A 21,508-nucleotide genomic window follows, 5' to 3' on the forward strand; every position below is an offset into this window, starting at 1 on the left:
ACCTCAAGATGGATGCAATTCACAATTTCAGTTTCACTTCCTCTAAAGTGATTTCACTGTGTTCTGTTTCATGAAAGATTCTGTCTCTGTGTGAGTTTTTGCCATCTCTGGGAGGGAAAACAAAGATTTGACTCTAAGGAGTCACTGCTGGCTCGGCCCCCTCCCTGGGGCTGGTCTGCATACTTTATATGCTTCTCCAAAGGGTAATTTGACTGTGCTCTCTGCCAAAGGGCAGGTGCTCCTGAAAGAGCTGAGGTCACACTGCCACCCTGGGCACAGCCACTGATTAAACAGAAGTATGCATTCTTCTCTGCATCTCTAGCTGATGAATCATACGAGACTGACATGACATTGGATCTGTCCCTTTAAAAATCCAGCACGCTGCTGGGCAAACTCCTCCTCCAGGGAGGTTCCTTTAAATAAGCGCCAGTTGGCCAGGCCACCGGTTTACACTCGGAGCATTACCTGCCATTGAGGATTCCTCCCCTGGAGGCGGCCGCCTGTCAGCATGGCTGAAGAGTTTGTGAACTGCAAAATCCAGCCCGGGAAGGTGGTTGTGTTCATCAAGCCCTCCTGTCCCTACTGCAAGAGGACCCAAGAGCTCCTCAGCCAATTGCCCTTCAAACAAGGGGTTTTGGAATTTGTCGATATCACAGCCACCAGTGACACTAGCAAGATTCAAGATTATTTGCAACAGCTCACTGGAGCCAGAACAGTGAGTTCTCAAAGGCTGGGCGAAAGCTCTCAGATTCCTTTATCTTGTGGGGGCTGTGCACAGGATATGCCTGCCAGTGCCTTTCTCTAGGACACCGCTAGGGCTCCGTCACTCAGTCGTCACTCAAGGCGCGGGAGGGCTCTGCGGGGTGGGGGAGGGCGCCAGAAAGAAGACACTGCTCCAGGGACCAGGCAGCTGGACTGCAGCCAAAGGTCCTCGCAGACCCTGTGCTGTGCGTCTGGGAGCGCGGGTCCAGCAGCTGTCTGGGGAGTTGTTGAGCCATCCCGAGTCTTTGTTTCAAGCACTGCCGGGGAAATGACAGTTTTCAGCTTGCAGGGCTGGGGCTAGAAGGTGGGGTGGAGGGGCCGAGTGTGATCCGTACGGTTCTTTTATGAACATGGGAATCGTGTGCGCTCTTTGTTCTGTGTTCACTTGGCCAAGTGGGATTTGCTGTCCTTCAGTCTTTTCTCTGAGCTCTCTTTATTACCCAATTAGCTCATTCTTCCATATTTTCTCTAACTCCTCCCATTGGAAAAATCTAAAGGCTCATTATTTGTCCCTTCTTCTGAACTACAGAAGTTTCCAGGCCTGTCCTGGTAGGAAGTTCAGGGGCCAGAGTTTCAGGCTGGCTCTCACAATGGCTTGCTGTGTGACCCTGGGCAAGACCCCACCTCGATGATCCTCAAGGACCTCCCTGGCTGCAAGATCAGTCTAGCGCAAGGCACCTCCAAGTCCCCTTTGCTCTTAGACCGTGAGCCCCACTAAGAACTGCTGTTCTCTACTTCAAAAGGTTTCCTCTTCCTCAGCATCCATGGCTTCTGGTGGGATGGACAGCCAACCAGGTAGCTTCTACCAGTTGTGGTACTGGGTGTGGTAACTGCCTGTCCACCAGCTCACGCCAGCCCTTCTCGGGATGCACGTTCTCAGACACAGCATTTGCAGAAGCACGTACCCTAGTTCCATTCTAGTTTGACTCAGGATTTTCTCTGGGTTCTGAGTATAAAGCGTTAGAGGCTGTTTCTCCTTTCCTCTCCTGTCAGAAATCAGTATTTTGGTACAGAGGGAGGCTAAACCTGTTAGCCTATTGCTTTCAGGGTGCCAGTTGTGAGCTGAGAACTCTTGTCTCTGCAGCGGGAGGGCTCAGTGGTCAGAGACTCTTGCTGCTAGGCTGGACCGCCAGCTGTGCAGGCTGCCTGGAGTCCGGAGAGAAAGCGGTGCCCAGGACCCCGCAGTGACGGGTGGATCCCTCTCAGCCAGTGGTTCCCAAATGTTGCTGCACATGAGAATCACATGAGGAGCTTTTTACAAAATCTAGATGCCCGAGTCATTCCTCATACATGTTAAATCACATGTCAGAAGAAGCAGCCAGCAATAGTTTTAAATCCCCAGATGAAAGGATACAAACTCTCGGTCTTAAGATGGGTAAGTTCTGAGGATCTCGTGGACAGCATGCTGACTGCAGTTAAGAATACTGTACTGTGCTCTTGCAATCTGCTATGGGAGGAAATCTAAAGTGTTTTCACCACACAGATGCAAAAGTTAACTATGTGAGGTGATGGATGTGTTCATCAACTTGATTGTGGTAATCATTGCACAGTGTATATGTATATCAAAACATAATATTGGAGACCTTAAATATGTACACATTTATTTTTCAATCACACCTCAATAAGGCCGGGAGGGGAAAATGTTTGTGATCCTCAGGTAATTCCAAAGTCCAGCAAATCTTGGGAGCTACTTCTCAGCCTGGCATCCTCTATTCTTTAGCAGGAGAAACCTCTTCATTCAACACATTTTTTTTTTTCCATTTCTTCATAGAGCAACACTTTTTCATGTGGTCTTAAGTCTATTTTTGAAGTTTTAAAAATACTTCTCACAGGTTCTTGAGTCCTGAACGCATTCCTCCAAGGTAAACAACAGATCCTTTTAAGGCGTATGCTTCCTGTTCCCTAAGAGTGAAGGGTTTATATGCGAAGAGGCTGGAGACCTGGAAATAGTTGCTATCTTACTTACCCTGTAATGACCTGTAGTGACTGCCCACAGTAAGAGCCGAGCAGGACTTGACTGATGACAGAAACCTAGGTCTTCAATCAGGCCCTGTACCTGAGCAATCGTTTTGGTCTTACTCTGGCCAAAGCTCCTAGATTGGCATCTTGGCTTATTCTTTCTCTAATGCCCTTCTTTAAGTAGATCCAAGTTCATGAAGTTGATCATTTTCCTTCTCTCTGAAGAACTTCTTTGAACATTTCTTGCAAGGCAGATCTATTGGCAACGCATTTCCTCAATTTTTGCTTGTGTGACCAAGTATCTCTCCGTCACTTTTGAAGGAGAGTTTTGTTGGGTACGGCAATTTTGAAACCACCAACTACATACTAGACACTCTACTGGACATTGGAAAACTGTTGTGAACAGAACAAACAAAAACTGTTGCCTTTGTGGAACTGACATTCTAGTATACGTGAGAAGTAAAACAGTATGGCAGAGGGTGGTCAGTGATAAGTGCTATGGGGAAAAACTAGGTAAGAAAGGGAGATAGACAGTAGGCAGCAAGGGACAGCTTTCAATGGAGTCATCAGGGCCTCACTGATGTTAGTAGATCTCAAAAGGAGGTGAGAGAGCAAGGCATGCAGAAATTCAGCAGTAGAGTATTCCAGGCAGTGGGAACAGCACATGCAGAGGTCCTGTGGTGGCTGCATGCCTGGCAAGCAGGTCTGTGTGTCTGGAGCAGTGTTGAGTTAGCAGGAAAATAGGAGGAGATGAGGTTGGAGAGGTAATGGGTGACAGGCTGGGAAGGCCTTTTCAAGCTATCATAAGGACTGTGGCTTTTAAAGTGCAATGAGATTCCACTGAAGAGTTGTCAGCAGAAGAATAACCTAATGTTCGTTTTGAAAGGGTCTCTGGTGGCTGGGGGGGAAAAGTGACTGTAGGAAGGCCACCTGAAGGCTGAAGCTGGGAGACATCTGGAGGCTAGAGCAGTTCCTCAGATGAGAAGAAATAATGGTGGCTTGTCCCAGGGACTTAGCCAAGGAGGTGGTGACGAGTTTCGGCAGTTGCCGAGCTGGGTCTGAGCAGCCTGGAGCACAGAGGAGGAGCCGAGCTGGGGCCCCTAGAAAGGTGTGCCAGGAGAGTACAGGCCCCAGTAACAGCAAGCTTGCTTTCACGGTGGCAGTTTACTTTCTGCTCCTTGATGGTAAGAGACTCTCAGGTTCCTGGAAGAGGCGGCTGGGGCCAGGAGGGGTGCGCACAGAGCACGTGTTTCTCCTTCCTCAACTGAATCAACAGATTGTGGTTCTGTCACCACTGTCCCCCACGCTGTCACATGCAGCCTGCAGTCAGCTCTGCGTGTGGGTTCCAGTCAGTCACTGCCGTGCCTCAGGTGGTTTTGCTCTTGCCTAGAGGGTGGGTGTAAGGGCAGAGGGGCCTCTCAGCTCTCGGGCAAACCCCCGTCTTTGCCAGATGGTGTGCAAAAACTCCACCCTGGAGACAGACCGATCATATTTCAGAACCTGTCTCAGGTGGCTGGGGGCTGTTGCTGAGCTTTGGGTTTTCAAAGCCTCGCTTACTGGAGAGGAATAAACTGCTCAGTGTCTACCAGTCATTTGCAAATATGATTCCTGAAGCAGAGGAGTCCACATTACCTGGGAACTTGTCAGAAATGCAAATTCTTGCGCCCTACCCTAGACCTTCTGTATGAGAAATTTGGGCAGGTGGGGGAAAGGTAGTAGAAACCTATGTTTTAACTAACCCTTCGTCAGTTATGATGCCTTCGATGACTCATATGTGTCAGAGGGATACCAAAACAGGTGAGCTACAGCATTTAAACATCTTATGATAGGCCAGGAATGAAGGGAGAGTCAGATATCACCACCCCTTCACCAGCTGAAGACAGAGCACACAACAGAGAGAAATGACTCTAATATACTGTGAATCTGAACATCAGGGACAGAGATCTAATGCAAATACTTGTCTGGCTGTATTTAGAAAAAACTCCTTCCTGGTTGTCCTGGCTCAGTCTGCATAAAGGCTCAGGTGTGGCGCCAACTTCAGAGAAACCAGCATTCAATCAGGGTGGTCTCCCTGCAGCCAGCCGAAATTCTTTTCCTGAAATGTGTTTATGTGGAGTGAAATTTTTAGGTCATGGGGACAAGCTAGACAAACCTGTGCACAGCATTCTCCAGCTGACAGACTTGTTGGCTTGAAAATAATTGTTTACTGAATAATTTCATGCTTCTAACCAAGTTCTAACTGGAAAGAATATACATGAGGAGGTTGTAAAGTGATTTTAAAAGCTTTGGGTCATGGGAAATGTTAGAGGAAGGATAAGATGCCATTCTTTCTAACCTAATGATGAAGGGCCTTACCTATCTTGGCTCATTTGCTTTCTTTAGGTACCTCGGGTCTTTATCGGTAAAGACTGTATAGGTGGATGCACTGACCTAATGGATATGCATCAGAGTGGGGAGCTGCTGAAGCGGCTAAAACAGATTGGAGCTCTACAGTAATTACAGGTGAGTGAAGGGCAGCACGCCCGGCCAGGAACAATGAGAGATGGTGTAATTCTGCTGTGGGTTTTTTTTAAGTTTATTTATTTATTTTGAGAGAGAGAGAACACCTGTGCGTAAGTGGGGAAGGGGCAAAGAGAAAGAAAGACAGAATCCCAAGCAGGCTCCGCACCCTCAGCGCAGATCCTGCCATGCAGCTCAAAGGGACTCAGACCCACAAACCTGGAGATCATAAGCAGAGCCAAGATCTAGAGTCCAATGCTTAACTGACTGAGCTACCCAGGTGCCCCTGCTATGTTTTATTATAATTCAGAAAGACACTTTGGCTAGAGAAAGAGTGATGTGGGGTGATCTCAACAACTGTGATGTCAGGGCACCTGGGTGGCTCCGTCGGTTGAGTATCTGACTTCGGCTCAGGTCATGATCTCACAGTTCCTGGGTTTGAGTCCTATGTCGGGCTCTGTGCTGATAGCTCAGAGCCTGGAGACTGCTTCGGATTCTGTGTCTCCCTTTCTCTCTCTGCCCCTTCCCTGTTTACACTGTCTGTCTCTCTCTCAGAAATAAATAAGCATTAAAAAAAAATTAATTAAAAAAAAAGAACTGTGATGTCATTTATGAGCTTCCCATTTTACAAAGAGATTGTGTCAGTGGGAGGAAATGCTTTCACTCGCTCTTCATTTAACAAATACTTATTGAGCACTTACTACATGCCAGACACTGTACTAGGCCCTGGGAATATGGTGACAAACAAAAAGATACCATGGAACTTACATTCTAGAGAGGTAGACCAACCAAAAACAAGTAAGTAAATAATTCCTGAAACAAATTACTAGAATAATGTGATAGAATGAGGCAGGGGTTACGGAGCCAATTTAGCTAATAAGCTAAGGGAAGGCCTTTCTCAGCTGGTGGAGCTGAGACCTGGTTGACCAGAAGGGGACAGCCGTGTAAAGATAAAGCCAAAAAGGTTTTCAGGCAGAGGAAAGAGCAAGTGCAAAGGCCCCTGGGTGACAAGTATGGAATATTCAAGGAGCAGAAAGCAAGCAAGAACAGACTGAGTGAAGTGCATGAGAATGAGTAGCAGCAAGAAATGTGGGTGGGGGCAGGGTGCACAGGCCCTGGTAAGTAATTTGATTATTTTACATGCAATGTGAAAGCAAGGTTGTTTTGCGTTGCGTATGTTCGCACTGAAAATCAATTCAATTTAATTGGCTTCCCAAACATCGAAACAAAGCTTTCTACAGCTGTCACCCAAAGGAAATCATTGGCTGAATGGAAAGCCAGAGGGTGATGACCTCCTGAAAAAGGAACCCGGGTACTTGTGGGGTCTGACAAGCTCCTCTTTCCGCCAGCTCTTGTTACTGTTAGCTAGCTGTTAGGTAGGCCACACAGAGAGACTCGGTGGTTTTGATCAGTCAAAGGAGACTTTGACTAATGTATAGTTCTTAGACCAAATGTTCTTTGAGGGGTGTTTAATAAAAACTTACATTTGAGCAATGCACATATGTAATTTGTGGTGGTTACTCAAAATAGAAACAGAAGTTTTATAAAAAAGTCTGAAAAAGTGTAATTGAATACCTTGAAATAAAGTGGCCAATATCAGAAAGCTCCTAATCACAATTCTACTGCATCACCACAGCCAATGAACACTACGTCTGTTTGTGTTAGCCTTCTGGCCTCACCCTGTGTACCAAAGCACTTAAAAGCCATTAACTGTGGTGCCAAATGTTTCCTATTCCGGAACACTGTTTAGCAATGTAGGCTTAGATTAAAAATAGAAGAAAACTAATGACTTACCTGGAGAGATGTGAAAGACCACTGCCCCCACTATGTCTGTGTTGGGGTGGGGATTCGAGTACCTTTTATTCACAAGGTCTCTTTATTTGCATTGTCCTTCAGCATTATATGATCTCAGCATTTTGCTGCCAACTGTATCTCAAGGCTGTAACAGATGTGCTTAAATAGCAAGAGTAATTGTTCTGGTAATGAAAGAAAAATGAAGGGAATTTACCTTTCCAAGAAAATCCACTTCTTTGTATTTTGTTTTCCTGGCAGGGCAGACACCAGGATGATACCCCCTTGAGAGCTGGATGGCATTTCAAAGGAGGACCACACTTCCTGGCGGATGGATCTGGGGCTAACGGCCACAGCAACTGTTTACTTAAAATTCTGAAATGTGTTCACCCAAAAAAAGGGGGGGGGGTGGATTTTTTGGCAAAAACAGCTTTTCCTTCTTTTGACTCAGTATTAAAAGTGGACCAACTTGCCCCAAACCACAGGTTGGAGAAGGTTGATTGACATTTTGGGTTTCTTCTCCATTGGCACTTTGGGTTCCAAAAGACCATGACAAGTTATAGCTTAGGATTGACTCAGTGACCCAAAAGACGTTCTTTCTCTTGGGCACATGTCTCTTATGTTCTCCATATGCTAGGACCCCTCTACCTCTAAGCCAGTGTTTCTCAACCAAGATTACTCCAATCCTCTTTAGGATTAATCTATAATTGGTTTCCTGCTATTGCCTGAAAGTTACTTGGTTGAGTTTAGCTTGATAGAATTTGCATTACAAAAACAATAGGTATTTTGAATGTGCTTTTTCAAGTTATATGTGTCTCCCAGTCATTATCCCCAACCCACCCCATCCTATCTTGGGAATCACTGCTCTGAATCCGTGTTCTAACCTTGACAACTCACAGATCTCATAGGACATGTTCAACAATTCTGTTGAACCAGTACAGAGACTCTGTACTGGGTCTTAAGGACCCAACTTGGGAAACACCACATGAAACGTTAAGCACTGTTGGTCTTCACTTGGTGCTACAGGGATCAGAGGTATCAGTGTAGCTGCTGCAATCACGGGGCTCCTCTGTTATGGAAGATGGTCATCCAGGCAATCCGGAAGAAGAGTGTATTGTTTAGATTATGAACAGAAGTGAAATGCAACATTTAAAATGTTACCACAGGAAATTTACAAACCCCTTCCCCAAAAGTATGTCTGTAAAAGGGGCCAAATTTGAGAAACATGGTCCTAAATGATTGTCTCTCCCTCCTTTGTCCTTCACTCTGAAAACTTAAGAGTTCTTCACTGTGAAGTTTGATCTAGAACTGCAATATTAAGTTAATTTCTTTCTGTGGTCTCTAGTGGGAATGGTTAATTTCTTTTCTAATATCCAGAGATGACAGTGATTTTTGCCTAATTCTTTTCTATGTTCCCAGTATCTTAAGGAATGGTATTGTGAAATACACCAAATTAAAACTTTATTCATGTTTGTTCTCAATCATTATAAATAAAGGCACATGCTCTTATCCTTCACTAAGTACAAATGGTTGATGTGATTTTTAGATTTCATATTGAAATGACAAATAGTTTGAACATGTCAACACTAACCTATTGAATAATGTTTAGAATTCAAAAACAGTCTTTTTCATTTCACATTCTATTTTTCCATTTCTTACCTAATACCCTTCAACCAGATTGCTGTCCATGATTGTGCAAGTTACACACTGCACAACACTGTGCCCTCCAGAGGTTGTGCGGTATTCAACCTGCAGTCTGTGATCCACTCCAGACCATTTGCTAACACTTTCTTTCACACTTCATCCTAAGATGCCCTTTCTTCCCCTTTGATTTACTTTCAAACTTCTCCTTCAAGGCCTGATTAACAGACCATCTCCCTTGTACATACCCTCTCTTCTCACTGCCTTTTGACTATAAAAAACTATTGCTCTCTCTTCTGTATCCCAAAGCACTCTGCATATAGGTACTTCAAAATTCTCACTGGGTTGAATTGAAGTTAATCCTCTGTACTGGTCTTGCCACATTCAGAAATACTCAAAGGGAGGAGTCCCAACTTAAATATCTTTGTCCAGACTCTAGCACAGAAGATCTATTTTATCAAAGCAATACATGCATGAGGTTTAAAATCTCAAACAATACTGAAACACTTAGGTGGCTCAGTCGGTTAAGTATCCGACTCTCGATTTCAACTCAGGTCATGATCTCACGGTTCAGGGGATCAAGCCCCACATTGGGCTCTGCACTGACAGTGAGGAGCCGGGTTGGGATTCTCTGTCTCTCTCTCTCTCAAAATAAATAAACTTAAAACAATGTCAATACCTAAAGTACTCCTGACTCCACCCATCACAAAAACCCCTGTCTGACCACATATTTATCTGTTTCATTTAAGCCTATCTAGAAATACTGTAAGACATATTAGACATATATAAGAGTGTATAGAATGCATAGCTCTATTTAAATTACAGCCATGTATCTGCCTCCTAGGTAAAGAAATAAAGCACCTATATAACAGAGTACTTCTAAGGTACTGATAAAGCACCAGAGAAGCCCATGTGCCCTTTCCTAATATATCCCCTTCCTCTCTCCACAGAGGTAATCACTAGCTCACTCTTGTTGTAATCATTCTGATATTTCCCTATGGTTTTACTCCCTAAATATCCCTAAGCGACACATTTTAGTTTTGAAAAGCAGTAACAAACACCAACCCAGCTGAGTAAGGCAAGGACAACATTATCATAATCAGATGAATGGCCCCAGGAGAAGATAAGCTGAATAGAGGCTCCGGGTCCTAGACTGGCTTCAGCTTCCCTAGGAGTTTACCAAAGGGGCAGCCCCTGAACACTGGGCACCCCATGGTTGGGAAAGCTAGTGTGTGAACAAATACTGGGCGTCCTCTAGAAACCGAGTCAATGGAAGGGGGCTGCTCTGCCTTCTCTCCTTCCATGGCCCAACTCCATTTGTCAGGAGCAGGTCAAAGCACACCACTTCTATGTGAGTGTGGCACGCCTGTGCCCTCTCCTAGCCAAGTGTGTGGTCTGAAGAAATGTCATCAGCACAAGGCAAGCTAAGTACAGTTAAGGATCTGCTTCAAGCTCATTTGGGTACTCTGTGCTCAAGTTAGGGAAAAAAAAAAGGATACAAACTGGAGAACCACCAAATGGATAATTACACTGCTCTGGTCTGGGCTGGTTGCCCTCTATGTCTGGGCACACCTCTCTTCCCTGTGAAGGAAGGATCTCCTTTGCTGTCATTCTGGGTACTCTGTTTCTCTCCTGGGATGGATCTCCTATTTCCCACTCTCCGTACATATTTGTTACAGCTAAACTGCTTTAACAACGATGTAGTATTATTATAGATAGAAGCTTGTTTCTCTCTCTCATGACACTCAAGAGACAGGCAGGTGGCTTTACTCCACAAAGTCACAATCAGCCAAGGGTTGAATGCACCATTTCTGCTCACATCCCATTGGCCAGAATTGATCTATGGTCCCTGTTAGCTGCAAGGGAGGCCAAACAATGGTGTCCCCAATGGGAACCCCTTGCTCTGCTATAATTCAGAGGTGTCTACACCAAAAGAAAGAAGGGGAGAATGGTTATAAAAAGCAAGTTATCAGATTGTGACTTTCTCTTTTTTCAGTCTTTTTTATTTGGGAAGGCCGAATATCCTCCATGGTTTTTAAGAAAGAGAACGGGAAGTAAAGTTGGAAAACCTTGCTTGGCTAAAAATGCTTTTATCCTACGCTTATATTTGATTGATAGTTCATCTAACTATAGCTGCTAGTTGGAAATCATTTTCCTCCAAAAGTTTGAAGACACTGATCATTGTCTATTGTTTTCAGTGCTGCTGTTAAGAAGTCTGTTAGGAATCATTTTGATTCCTAAACCTTTATAGATGACCTGCTTGGTTTTCTTACTTGTTTTGTACTGTGGAAGCTTATAGAATCTTCCCTTTAAGACCTGTGCTCTGAAATATTACGGTGATATGCTTTGGTAAGGGTCTATTTATCTTCATTCATTTTGGGGGCTCCTTGAAGGTTTGAAGGGTCCATCCACAGTTTTATTGGATTATTTCATAGATACCTTCCTCCCCTCCATTTTCTCTGTATACTCTTTCTGGAACTCCTAGCAGTCAAACATTGGCTTTCCTGGACTTGTCCTTTAATTTTTGTTATATTTTCTCTTATTCTTTCCCTGAGGGATTTACTCATCTTCATCTTACTTTTCTATTGAGTTTTTAATTTCTAATATTATGTTTTTAATTGCCAACAGCTCTTCAGTATTGTCTGAATGTTTCTTTTTTGTAGAAATGTTTTTGTTTCATGAATGCGATATCTTCTCTCTCTGAGGTTATTGTGTTTTTTTTAAACTTTTACTGAACTTTTTCCAACTATTATTTTTTCTTATTTCCCAGAGTTCTTTCTTGTTCTTAGTTGTTTTCATTTTTTCTTTTTCCTCTTGTTCTTGTTTATGAATGCAAATGTTTTTTTTAATCTCTCAAAGATACTAATTATAGTTGTGACTTATTTATTTACTTATTGACAGAGAGTGTGAGCCAGGGAGGAGCAGAAGAAGAGAGAGAGAGAGAGAGAGAGAGAGAGAGAGAGAGAGAGAGAATCCCAAGCAGGCTCCATACCCAGAATGGAGCCCGAGGTGGGGCTCCATCTTACAACCATGAAATCATGACCTGAGCTGAAATCGAGTTGGACTCTTAATCAACTGAGCCACCCAGGTGCCCCCACTTAGGGTTTTTTTAAAAAGCTCTCTCCTGATTCTTACATTTTCTCTTTTCCCTCTGAGTCCCTATCTTCCATTTCTGCTTTACATTTGAAGGCCATTCAATGTTCTGCTCTGAACAGGTGACATCTGGCCATCTGTGCATATTTAAGAATGAGGCACCAAAACCTGGTTAGACGATTTGTGTGCACAGATTGGGCTCATCAACTGGTGGCCTTCACCACAGTCTTAGTTCAAATGCTACCTTCTCAACAAGGCCTCCCACAACACCTGACTTATAATTTCACGTGGCATTCCCTATCCCTCTTCCTTGTTTTGTTTTTCTTTACAGAATTCATCCCCTAATACAATGCATAATTTATTTTGTTTACAGTCTGTCTTCACTAAAATATAAGCCCCTTGAGACCAGGATATTGTGTCTGTTGATTTACTGCTCTATCTACAGCATCGAGAAAACTGGCTGCACGTAGTGGGCATTTTGATAAATATCTGTCAGATGTTAGGATGAATACATCAATGAATAAATGACTCAATCAATGAATGAACGATCATGTGCAGATCCCTCAATGGTTAGTTCCTGGGTGTTTTTCTTTTAAGCTGTTCGGTTTCCCCAGTGTCAAAGCTGGGGCATTGGGTCTTGCTGCCAGGTGCTGGCTGCCGAGCAGGGGAAAGGGATTTGGCAGCTTCTGGGCCAGGGTGCAGTCTCTCATGTCCTTTCCTGGTTTCTGTCAGCTCCTGGCTGAATAATTCTCTGTGATACTTAGGGAGAAAAAGGAGTATCATCCAAAGGACACCAAGGCATTGGCACAAGGGGTTTGCAAAGAAGGCAACAAGAATAACCAGGCAAAAAAAAAAAAAAAAAAAAAAAAATCGTAGCCAAAGCTCTACTCCTTCTGTTTACTTTAAAAAGAAAGCGATTCAACCTTCTGCGGGTGTCTCATTTTCATAACGGCCTGCAGTCTGCTGCTTCCAGCCTGGGCCCTGGAGTGGGACACCTAACAGCCATTCCTCCAAATTCCAGGGCTGTCCAAAGATGGTCCTTATGGGGAGACAACTCGCAGGGTGACAGTGTGGTCTGTATGGCCCAGACCACACTATTTATATCCCCAGTGACTATTTTTAGGCCATTTTCTTAATATTTGGTTGTAAGAGAAAGCCACACGCCCTAATGCACTGTACCATAGCAATTGTTAGTAGGTCCTGGGATGTATGTTACAGAACCTGGCTCCTGAAATGTTTTAAGTAAAATTTCTTTCTTTTCTTAATAGCCTTTTCTTATTAAATACATTAAACATTTGAAAGAGTAGAATTTAATCTTGCCAATTAAAGGGAGAGAATTCTAGCCTGGTCGCTTTAAACCCAGGTGATATTTAAATTCAGGTCTATATTTATACACAGATTTCTATTTTCTGTCCCCAGGGGACTTTTCTGGTGAGCTGTGCAGAGCTGAGGGGGGAGAGGAGAAGAAGGGGTGTTAGGAGAGCCAATGAAAGTGCAGAGCTTCGTGTCACCCTCTGGGGTTGCCCCTAGTGCACCTGGGGTTTGATTCTTTATGGCTCTTCCTGCCCAGTCAAGGCCCCCTCCCTGCTAGCAGGGCTGAAGTAGCCTCCGGGTGCCTGCAGCTGAGCTCACTCAGGGAGAGAGAACTGCCTTCTCGATTTTCTCTTGTGTGCCTCATAAGACTTCAACTACTTTATACATAAAATTACAAGTTGTTTTTAAGGTGGGGTATGAAGGTATTTATTTTTGAGAGAGAGGGAGAGAGCACACAGGCAGGTGAGGGGCAGAGAGACAGGGAGGTACAGAATCTGAATCTGAAGCAGGCTCCAGGCTCTGAGCTATCAGGACAGAGCCCGACGTAGGGCTTGAACCTGTGAGCTGTGAGATCATGACCAGAGCTGAAGTCGGATGCTTAAGCAACTGAGCCATCCAGGCGCACCCCCCCACCCCGCCCCTTATTCTTTGTTAAAAAAAAAAAAATTAATGTTTATTTTTGAGAGAGAGAGCGCAAGCAGAGGAGGGGCAGAGAGAGAGGAAGATAGAAAATCCAAAACAGGCTCCAGGCTCTTTGCTGTCAGCACAGACAGCCCCAACATGGGGCTCGAATCCACAGAGGTGAGATGATGACCCGAGCCAAGCCAGATGTCCAACTGACTTAGCCACCCAGGCACTCTATTTGTCTTTTGCTATTATTCTTCCAAGTCATCCTAAGGATCGGGTATGAATGTTCTTTAAGACAATCTGCCCTGCCTTCTAACCAGAGGTGTCAGACACAGACCAGAGGATCCACTCTGGGAAGGAAAAACCAACAACTCCTGGGAAGACCAAATCAGAGACTTTGGCTGGAAGCTGTGTCCACAAGGCCTGTCCCCTAGCATCTAGAATGCAATCCCCCTCTGTGGCAAGAGTGTGCACACAGGGTTGACTCTGATTGCCTTTAACCAGTCACCTGAGTGGAAGATGTCACTCACAAACACAGTCATTGGATGACCAGAGAGTGCAGAGTGTGAGGGAAGAAAAGGATGGATTACAGGCTGCCCTCTCAAAAGAGAAGAATGTGAGTAGCCTGAGACAGAAAAAATGTAAGCTAACCTGAAAGTTGCCGTAGTTCTTTTCCCAACCCAGAAAGCCTGAGACAGGCAGCACCAGAGAAGGGATAAATGTGGCTCTGGGCCATTTTTGATGACAACTTATCCCACTCAGGTATGTCCCAATAGACTGTCCTTAATATAACAAGGAAAACTCCCCTTGTCCAAGTGAGGGTTGGAGCAATGAACACAAAGTGCCCCTTCACGCACACCTGAGCTGGCATGAGAAGAGAAATATCCCTTTGTGAGAATCTGGGGAGTGAGGGCTATGTGCTCCCCATAATGAGATGATCTTTAGTATGAGGCCTCTTCTCTCCACTGATTATTCTTTGGCTTGTGGAGAGTGGACCCTGTGACCTACAGAAACCTGGCATGGTCTCAGGGCTGTTGACAGGGTCAGAACATCCACAGATGTTCCCATTTTCCACAGGTATATACAAAGACGTACCTTTCTATGTATCTTTTACTACATCTATTTTTTTCTAGTATTTCAAAAAAAGTGAACAATTGGTGTACCTAGTTAGAAGTTTTTCTTGGTTTATTTTCTTGTATGGCAACAGCAGCAGGGAATAAAAGATAAATTCATTTAAAGGATCACTGCATGTACATAGAATTATCTCTTCAAAATAGTTAATTTACTTAAAAAGAAAAAAAGCATCTCAGCAGTTATAGTAGCTTTTGACCATTACTGTTTTCTCAGTGGCTAAAGCATAACCACTATATGTGGAGAGGCTGTGGTCTGTCCCATCTTTTAATATCGAAAAAATGGGGAGGGGAGTATCCAGAAGTTTGGAAATATCAGAAGCTATTGTCCTATACCAAAGAGATGGCTAACACCTGATTCTCAACCTTCCTATTTGCACAGATCAGAATCTAGAAAACAGCCACAGACTAAAGGTAGTAGCAAATAATGGTTAACTCCTATCAAAGTCAGTGTATAATGAATTTTATCCCATGTTTCCCAGGCATTTTTAAAAGGTTATAGAATCTACCCATTGGCTGGAATAGGAGAATATAAAAGTCTGCATGCTCTGATGAAAGCAGCTTAGATAGACTCAGCTGCTATCACCGGAGGCCAAGCTCATTCTATGTTTTGAACATGTTTTCACTCATGTGATCCTCCCAGTGGCCCTATAAGCCAACTATTATTGATGAGAGAGCGTGGGGCAAGCTGAGGGCAAAGTACAGGCTAACAGCACCCCCAACCCCAAGGTGTAATATGTGATGTTCCTCGGACACTCCTGGCTACCCAAGAACATAGGAAAGAGCTTTAAGTGCTTGCCATGGTGATGCAAGAAACAAAAGCAAGTGAAAAATTAAATTCCCTTACTGCGAACAGCCCACTGACAAGTCCTTGAAACCAGCAGAGTGACCTCCCTCTAGGAGCTCGTTGTTTTGAAAACATTTTGCTAGGGGCAAAAGAGCATCTTGGCTTCACATTATCCCAACCTTGAGCATACTGTAAGTCTACTTTAACATATAAAAATTCCACTGGAAACTTCCTTTATCTCAACTCCCCCAGGGTATATGCTGGCAATCATACTCCAAGCCTATGGCCCCCTGATATACATCTGAAAGTCTCGTGACTGAGGTTTTACCAAACTGTAATAAATGGTGCTTCCCTAGCAACAGCTCACCCCCCTCAAGATCCTGGAAACCTCGTTTCCAAAATAGCTTAGAGACCTACTCTATCCCTGACCCCCTCCCAACCTGAGGGCACATAATCAGTTACCCATCATGACCCCAGTGCAGCTCTTTCTGGCCACGGGTCCTGTCCCCATGCTTTAATAAAATCAACTTTTTGGATGTAAAATATCTGCATGCTGAAAACTATAGAAAGCTTATGAAGGAAATTGAAGAAGATATAAAGAAATGGAAAAACGTTCCATGCTCACGGATTGGAAGAATAAATATTGTTAAAATGTCAATACTACCCAAAGCTATCTACACATTCAATGCAATCCCAATCAAAATTGCACCAGCATTCTTCTCAAAGCTAGAACAAGCAATCCTAAAATTTGTATAGAACCACAAAAGACCCCGAATAGCCAAAGTAATTTTGAAGAAGACCAAAGCAGGAGGCATCACAATCCCAGACTTTAGCCTCTACTTCAAAGCTGTAATCATCAAGACAGCATGGTATTGGCACAAAAACAGACACATAGACCAATGGAATAGAATAGAGACTTCAGAGTTGGACCCACAAAAGTACCGCCAACTGATCTTTGACAAAGCAGGAAAGAATATTCAATGGAAGAAAGACAGTCTCTTTAACAAATGGTGCTGGGAGAACTGGACAGCAACATGCAGAAGATTGAAACTAGACCACTTTCTCACACCATTCACAAAAACAAACTCAAAATGGATAAAGGACCTGAATGTGAGACAGGAAACCATCAAAACCCTAGAGGAGAAAGCAGGAAAAAACCTCTCTGACCTCAACCGCAGCAATTTCGTACTTGACACATCCCCAAAGGCAAGGGAATTAAAAGCAAAGATGAACTATTGGGACCTCATGAAGATAAAAAGCTTCTGTACTGCAAAGGAAACAACCAACAAAACTAAAAGGCAACCAACGGAATGGGAAAAGATATTTGCAAATGACATATCGGACAAAGGGCTAGTATCCAAAATCTATAAAGAACTCCTCAAACTCCACACCCAAAAAACAAATAATCCAGTGAAGAAATGGGCAGAAAACATGAATAGACACTTCTCTAAAGAAGACATCTGGATGGCCAACAGGCACATGAAAAGATGCTCCACGTCGCTCCTCATCAGGGAAATACAAATCAAAACCACACTCAGATACCACCTCACGCCAGTCAGAGTGGCCAAAATGAACAAATCAGGAGACTATAGATGCTGGAGAGGATGTGGAGAAATGGGAACCCTCTTGCACTGTTGGTGGGAATGCAAATTGGTGCAGCCGCTCTGGAACACAGTGTGGAGGTTCCTCAAAAAATTAAAAATAGACCTACCCCATGACCCAGCAATAGCACTGCTAGGAATTTACCCAAGGGATACAGGAGTACTGATGCATAGGGGCACTTGTACCCCAATGTTTATAGCAGCACTTTCAACAATAGCCAAATGATGGAAAGAGCCTAAATGTCCACCAACTGATAAATGGATAAAGAAATTGTGGTTTATATACACAATGGAGTACTACGTGACAATGAGAAAGAATGAAATATGGCCTTTTGCAGCAACGTGGATGGAACTGGAGAGTGTGATGCTAAGTGAAATAAGTCATACAGAGAAAGACAGATACCATATGTTTTCACTCTTATGTGGATCCTGAGAAACTTATCAGAAGACTATAGGGGAGGGGAAGGAAAAAAAAAAAAAAAAAAAGAGGTTAGAGTGGGAGAGAGCCAAAGCATAAGAGACTCTTAAAAACTGAGAACAAACTGAGGGTTGATGGGGGGTGGGAAGGAGGGGAGGGTGGGTGATGGGTATTGATGAGGGCACCTTTTGGGATGAGCACTGGGTGTTGTATGGAAACCAATTTGACAATAAATTTCATATTAAAATAAAATAAAATAAAATCACCTTTTTGTACCAAAGACATCTTCAAGAATTCTTTCTTGGCCATCGGCTCCAGAGCACTCCACCATCACCCCAAAACTTCATCACTATCACCATCATTTCTGTCTAAAGATGCAACACACAGAGAGGTTAAGTAGATTACCCAGGATCTCTCAGCAGAGCCAGGAGTTGAATCCAGCAGGCTTCCAGGAGCACACGTGCACATACTTACAACCACACTGTCCTTCACTAGGCCTTTCACCGTGAGGAAGACCTACAGGTATTTTCTGGTCCAAAGGAATGACTGAAGGGCCTTCGCAGGCCTCTGGGTGCTGAGCCACAACCACAAGAAATGATCTGATACTTCTCCAGCATGACTGTCTCTTAGCTCAGGGTTTCCCAGAATAGATTCTTCAGAACACTGGCTCCATGCCACATTGATAAATGTTACATGAAAAAAGGGGTCTGATGGTCAAATGAGTCTGGGGAATGCTGGGCTGCACAACTGGCTGGCTGCAGGAGTTGCACTCATTTTCAAAGTCTATGCATTTTATCTGATAAACTTTAAGAACTTACGCACTTGAGGATTTCCAGCATCCAATTCAATATGTAAGAAGCTTAGAAGTTGACACTCCACTTTAACAAGTGAAAAGCTGAATAAACCGAATCATTAACGGTGTTTCTTAGATCCGTAAGAGAAATGAAGTCACAGGTTAAACCACTGCCCTCCACACTGGAGAGACTGACAGGCAGATACAGAGAATCACAACTGACCAGAGCAGGGAGCTCCATGAGGATTAGTGTGGGTGCAGGGAGACCTGAACTATAATCAGTGATTTGCTGGAGGCCCAGTGTGGACAATCTAAGAGTTAAAAACTCCAGGGAGCCCCCACTTTTTATGAGGTCTGCTTCCTATTTTTCTAAAGAGATTCTCACAGTGAATATTGGAGAAAAGTCCCCTCATGCTTCCAGCAGGGGGAGGGGAGAAAAACAAAAACAAAAACAAAAACAACTTTGACATGTGCCACTGTCAGTGCCACATGAACACTGTTTTTCTTAACAAGGTCTATTCTCTCGGGAGTTAACTCTTTAACTTGGGCCTAAACTGCTGGGCTTTTATCAGAAACTAACTGACCTGGGGGAGGCGAAAACCCACCTGTACTCCCTGTAGTCTTCGACAAAGGAAAAAGGAAATGCCCATCTCCATCCTAGCAGTCCTATTGTACCTGGCTAGGGGAGGGGGGGTGACGTGTGAACTTTACAGTGCAGAAGCACAGGCTCACTAAAAACTGACACCTACCAAAAGGACTGTGGAAGGCTTCCCCTCCCCCCACACATCATATAACCACATTATTGAAGTCTTATTTACAACATTTACCCAGGACATGTGAAAAAATGATAAGGTGTATTAAAAGGCAAAAAGCACAGCTGGAAGAGAGAGAGAGAGAAAGCCTCAGAACCAGATTTAGATATGGCAGGGATGTGGGGATTATAATTTAGAACTATGATTAATATGCTAAGGGTTTTACTAGATAAAGTAGACAGCACACAAGAACAAATGGCAATGTACAAAATGAGTTGGAAATTCCAAGAAAGAAACAAAAAGAAATGCTAGAGATAAAAAACACTGTAACAAAAATAAAGAATGCCTTTGATGGGCTCATTAGTAGACTGACATTTGCTATGGTCTCAATGACGCTATCCCCCAAATGTACATGGAGGAATTCTTATACCCAATGTGAAGGTGTTAGAAGGTGGGGCTTTGGGGAGGTTATTAGGTCATGGGAGTGGAGCCCTCATGAGTGGGATTAGTGCTCTTATAAAAGAACCCACAGAGCTCACTAACCTCTTCCACCATGTAAGGACACAGTGAGAAGCCAGGACCAAGGAACAAGGTTCTCACCTGGCATCTTGACCTTTCTAGCCTCCAGAAATGTGAGATACAAATCTCACTGTTGTTGATAAGATACTCAGTCTATGGTAATTTGTTAAGCAGTTCAAACAAACTAAGATGGAGGAAAGAATCTCTGAGTTTGAGAATATCTCAAAGGGAACTTCCCAAGCTGAAAAGCAAAGAAATAAAAGACAGGGGGAAAAAAATAGAGAGCAGGATATCAAAAAACTATGGGACAATTATAAAAAATGAAATATATGCAAAATGGGAACACCAGAAAGAGAAGAAAAAGGAACAAAAGAAATACTGGAAACAATAAGGACTAAGAATTTCCCAAAATTAATATCAGACACCAAGCCACAGATCCAGGAAGCTCAGAGAACATCAAGCAAGGTAAATGCCAAAAAACTGTCTCTAGGCATATAATTTCGAACTACAGAAATATAAGATAAAGAGAAAACCCTGTAAGAAGGCAGAGGAAAAAAATATCTAACCTATAGAGGAACAAACATAAAAATTACATCTGACTTCTTTTCATAACCCATGCAAGCAGTAGGCTGAAAAACTTAAAATGTTGAGAGAAAAATCCCACCAAGTTAGAATTCTGTGCCCTGTAAAGTTACCTTTCAAAAGTGAAAGAGAAATAAAGATTTCCTCAGACACACAAAAATGGAAGGAATTTGTTGCCAGTATTCATAACTGAACCAAGAGATAGCAATTTATCCAAAATAAAAATAGCAACAATGTATTTGATTGCACGTGCTTAGGTATATAGTATATGGACATACGTAGGCTTATGTGTAAGTGAATCAAGTGACAGCAATGATACAAGGGAGGGAAGGGAGAATGAGGATTTGTTTGTTAGTTATGTGTGAAGCAATACAGTGTTCTTTGAAAGTGGATTTGGATTAGTTGTGAAATGCATACTCAAACTCTAACACAACCACTAGAAAAGGTAAGGAAAAAAATTGATATGCTATGAAAGGAGAAAAAAACTAAATCTTATAAAATGCTCAATTAAAACTAAAACAAACAGGGGCGCCTGGGTGGCTCAGTCGGTTAAGCGTCCGACTTCAGCTCAGGTCACAATCTCGCGGTCCTTGAGTTCAAGCCCCGCATCAGGCTCTGGGCTGATGGCTCAGAGCCTGGTGCCTGCTTCCGATTCTGTGTCTCCCTCTCTCTCTGCCCCTCCCCAGTTCATGCTCTGTCTCTCTCTGTCCCCAAAAAATAAATAAACGTTAAAAAAAAAATTAAAAAAAAAAAAAACTAAAACAAAAAAACAACAGAAAAAGAATGGAAGACAAAAAAAATAGGAACAAAGAACAGGGCAAAAAATAAAAAGTAGTAACAAATCCAAGTATACCAGTAATCACTTTGAATGTCAATGGTCCAAATGCACTGATTTAAAGACATTGTCAAAGTGTATCAAAAAACAAGGCATATGCTTAAAATGTAAAGACACATACATTAAAACTAAATGAATGGAGAAAGATATGTCATGCTAACACTAATCAAAAGAAAACAGATAAAAGCTATACTAATTTTAGGCAGAGCAGACTTCAAAGACAAGAAAGTTACCAAGGATAAAAAAGGGCATTACATAAGTATAAGGGGTCAATTCTCCAAGAAGACACAACAGTCTTTAACATATAGGTAGATAGAACAACAATTAGATAAAGCTACCATTATTTTTTTAAGTTTATTTATTTTGATAGAGAGGGAGAGCACGAGTGGGAGAGCAGCAGAGAGA

At 43.2% G+C, this 21,508-nt stretch overlaps 1 protein-coding gene across 1 annotated transcript; it reads left to right on the forward strand.

Annotated features, from left to right (window-relative positions):
* The first annotated feature begins 412 nt into the window (after positions 1 to 412).
* Positions 413 to 8,527, forward strand: GLRX (glutaredoxin). Its single transcript, XM_025923613.2, has 3 exons — positions 413 to 715; positions 5,104 to 5,223; positions 7,273 to 8,527. Exons 1-2 carry the CDS (start codon positions 509 to 511, stop codon positions 5,215 to 5,217), a joined length of 321 nt encoding a protein of 106 aa, XP_025779398.1. The 5' UTR covers positions 413 to 508; the 3' UTR covers positions 5,218 to 5,223; positions 7,273 to 8,527.
* Positions 8,528 to 21,508: the final 12,981 nt, after the last annotated feature.

This window comes from Puma concolor, chromosome A1, assembly GCF_028749965.1.
Source record: "Puma concolor isolate L17-30 chromosome A1, mPumCon1.1.hap2, whole genome shotgun sequence".
In the NCBI taxonomy this organism is placed as follows: domain Eukaryota; kingdom Metazoa; phylum Chordata; class Mammalia; order Carnivora; family Felidae; genus Puma; species Puma concolor.

Bases quoted from the DNA above. Each gene is read 5' to 3' on its own strand.
- GLRX (XM_025923613.2), top strand. From the start codon at position 509: ATGGCTGAAGAGTTTGTGAACTGCAAAATCCAGCCCGGGAAGGTGGTT. The intron at 716-5,103 runs GTGAGTTCTCAA...TGCTTTCTTTAG, and splicing joins AGCTCACTGGAGCCAGAACA to GTACCTCGGGTCTTTATCGG.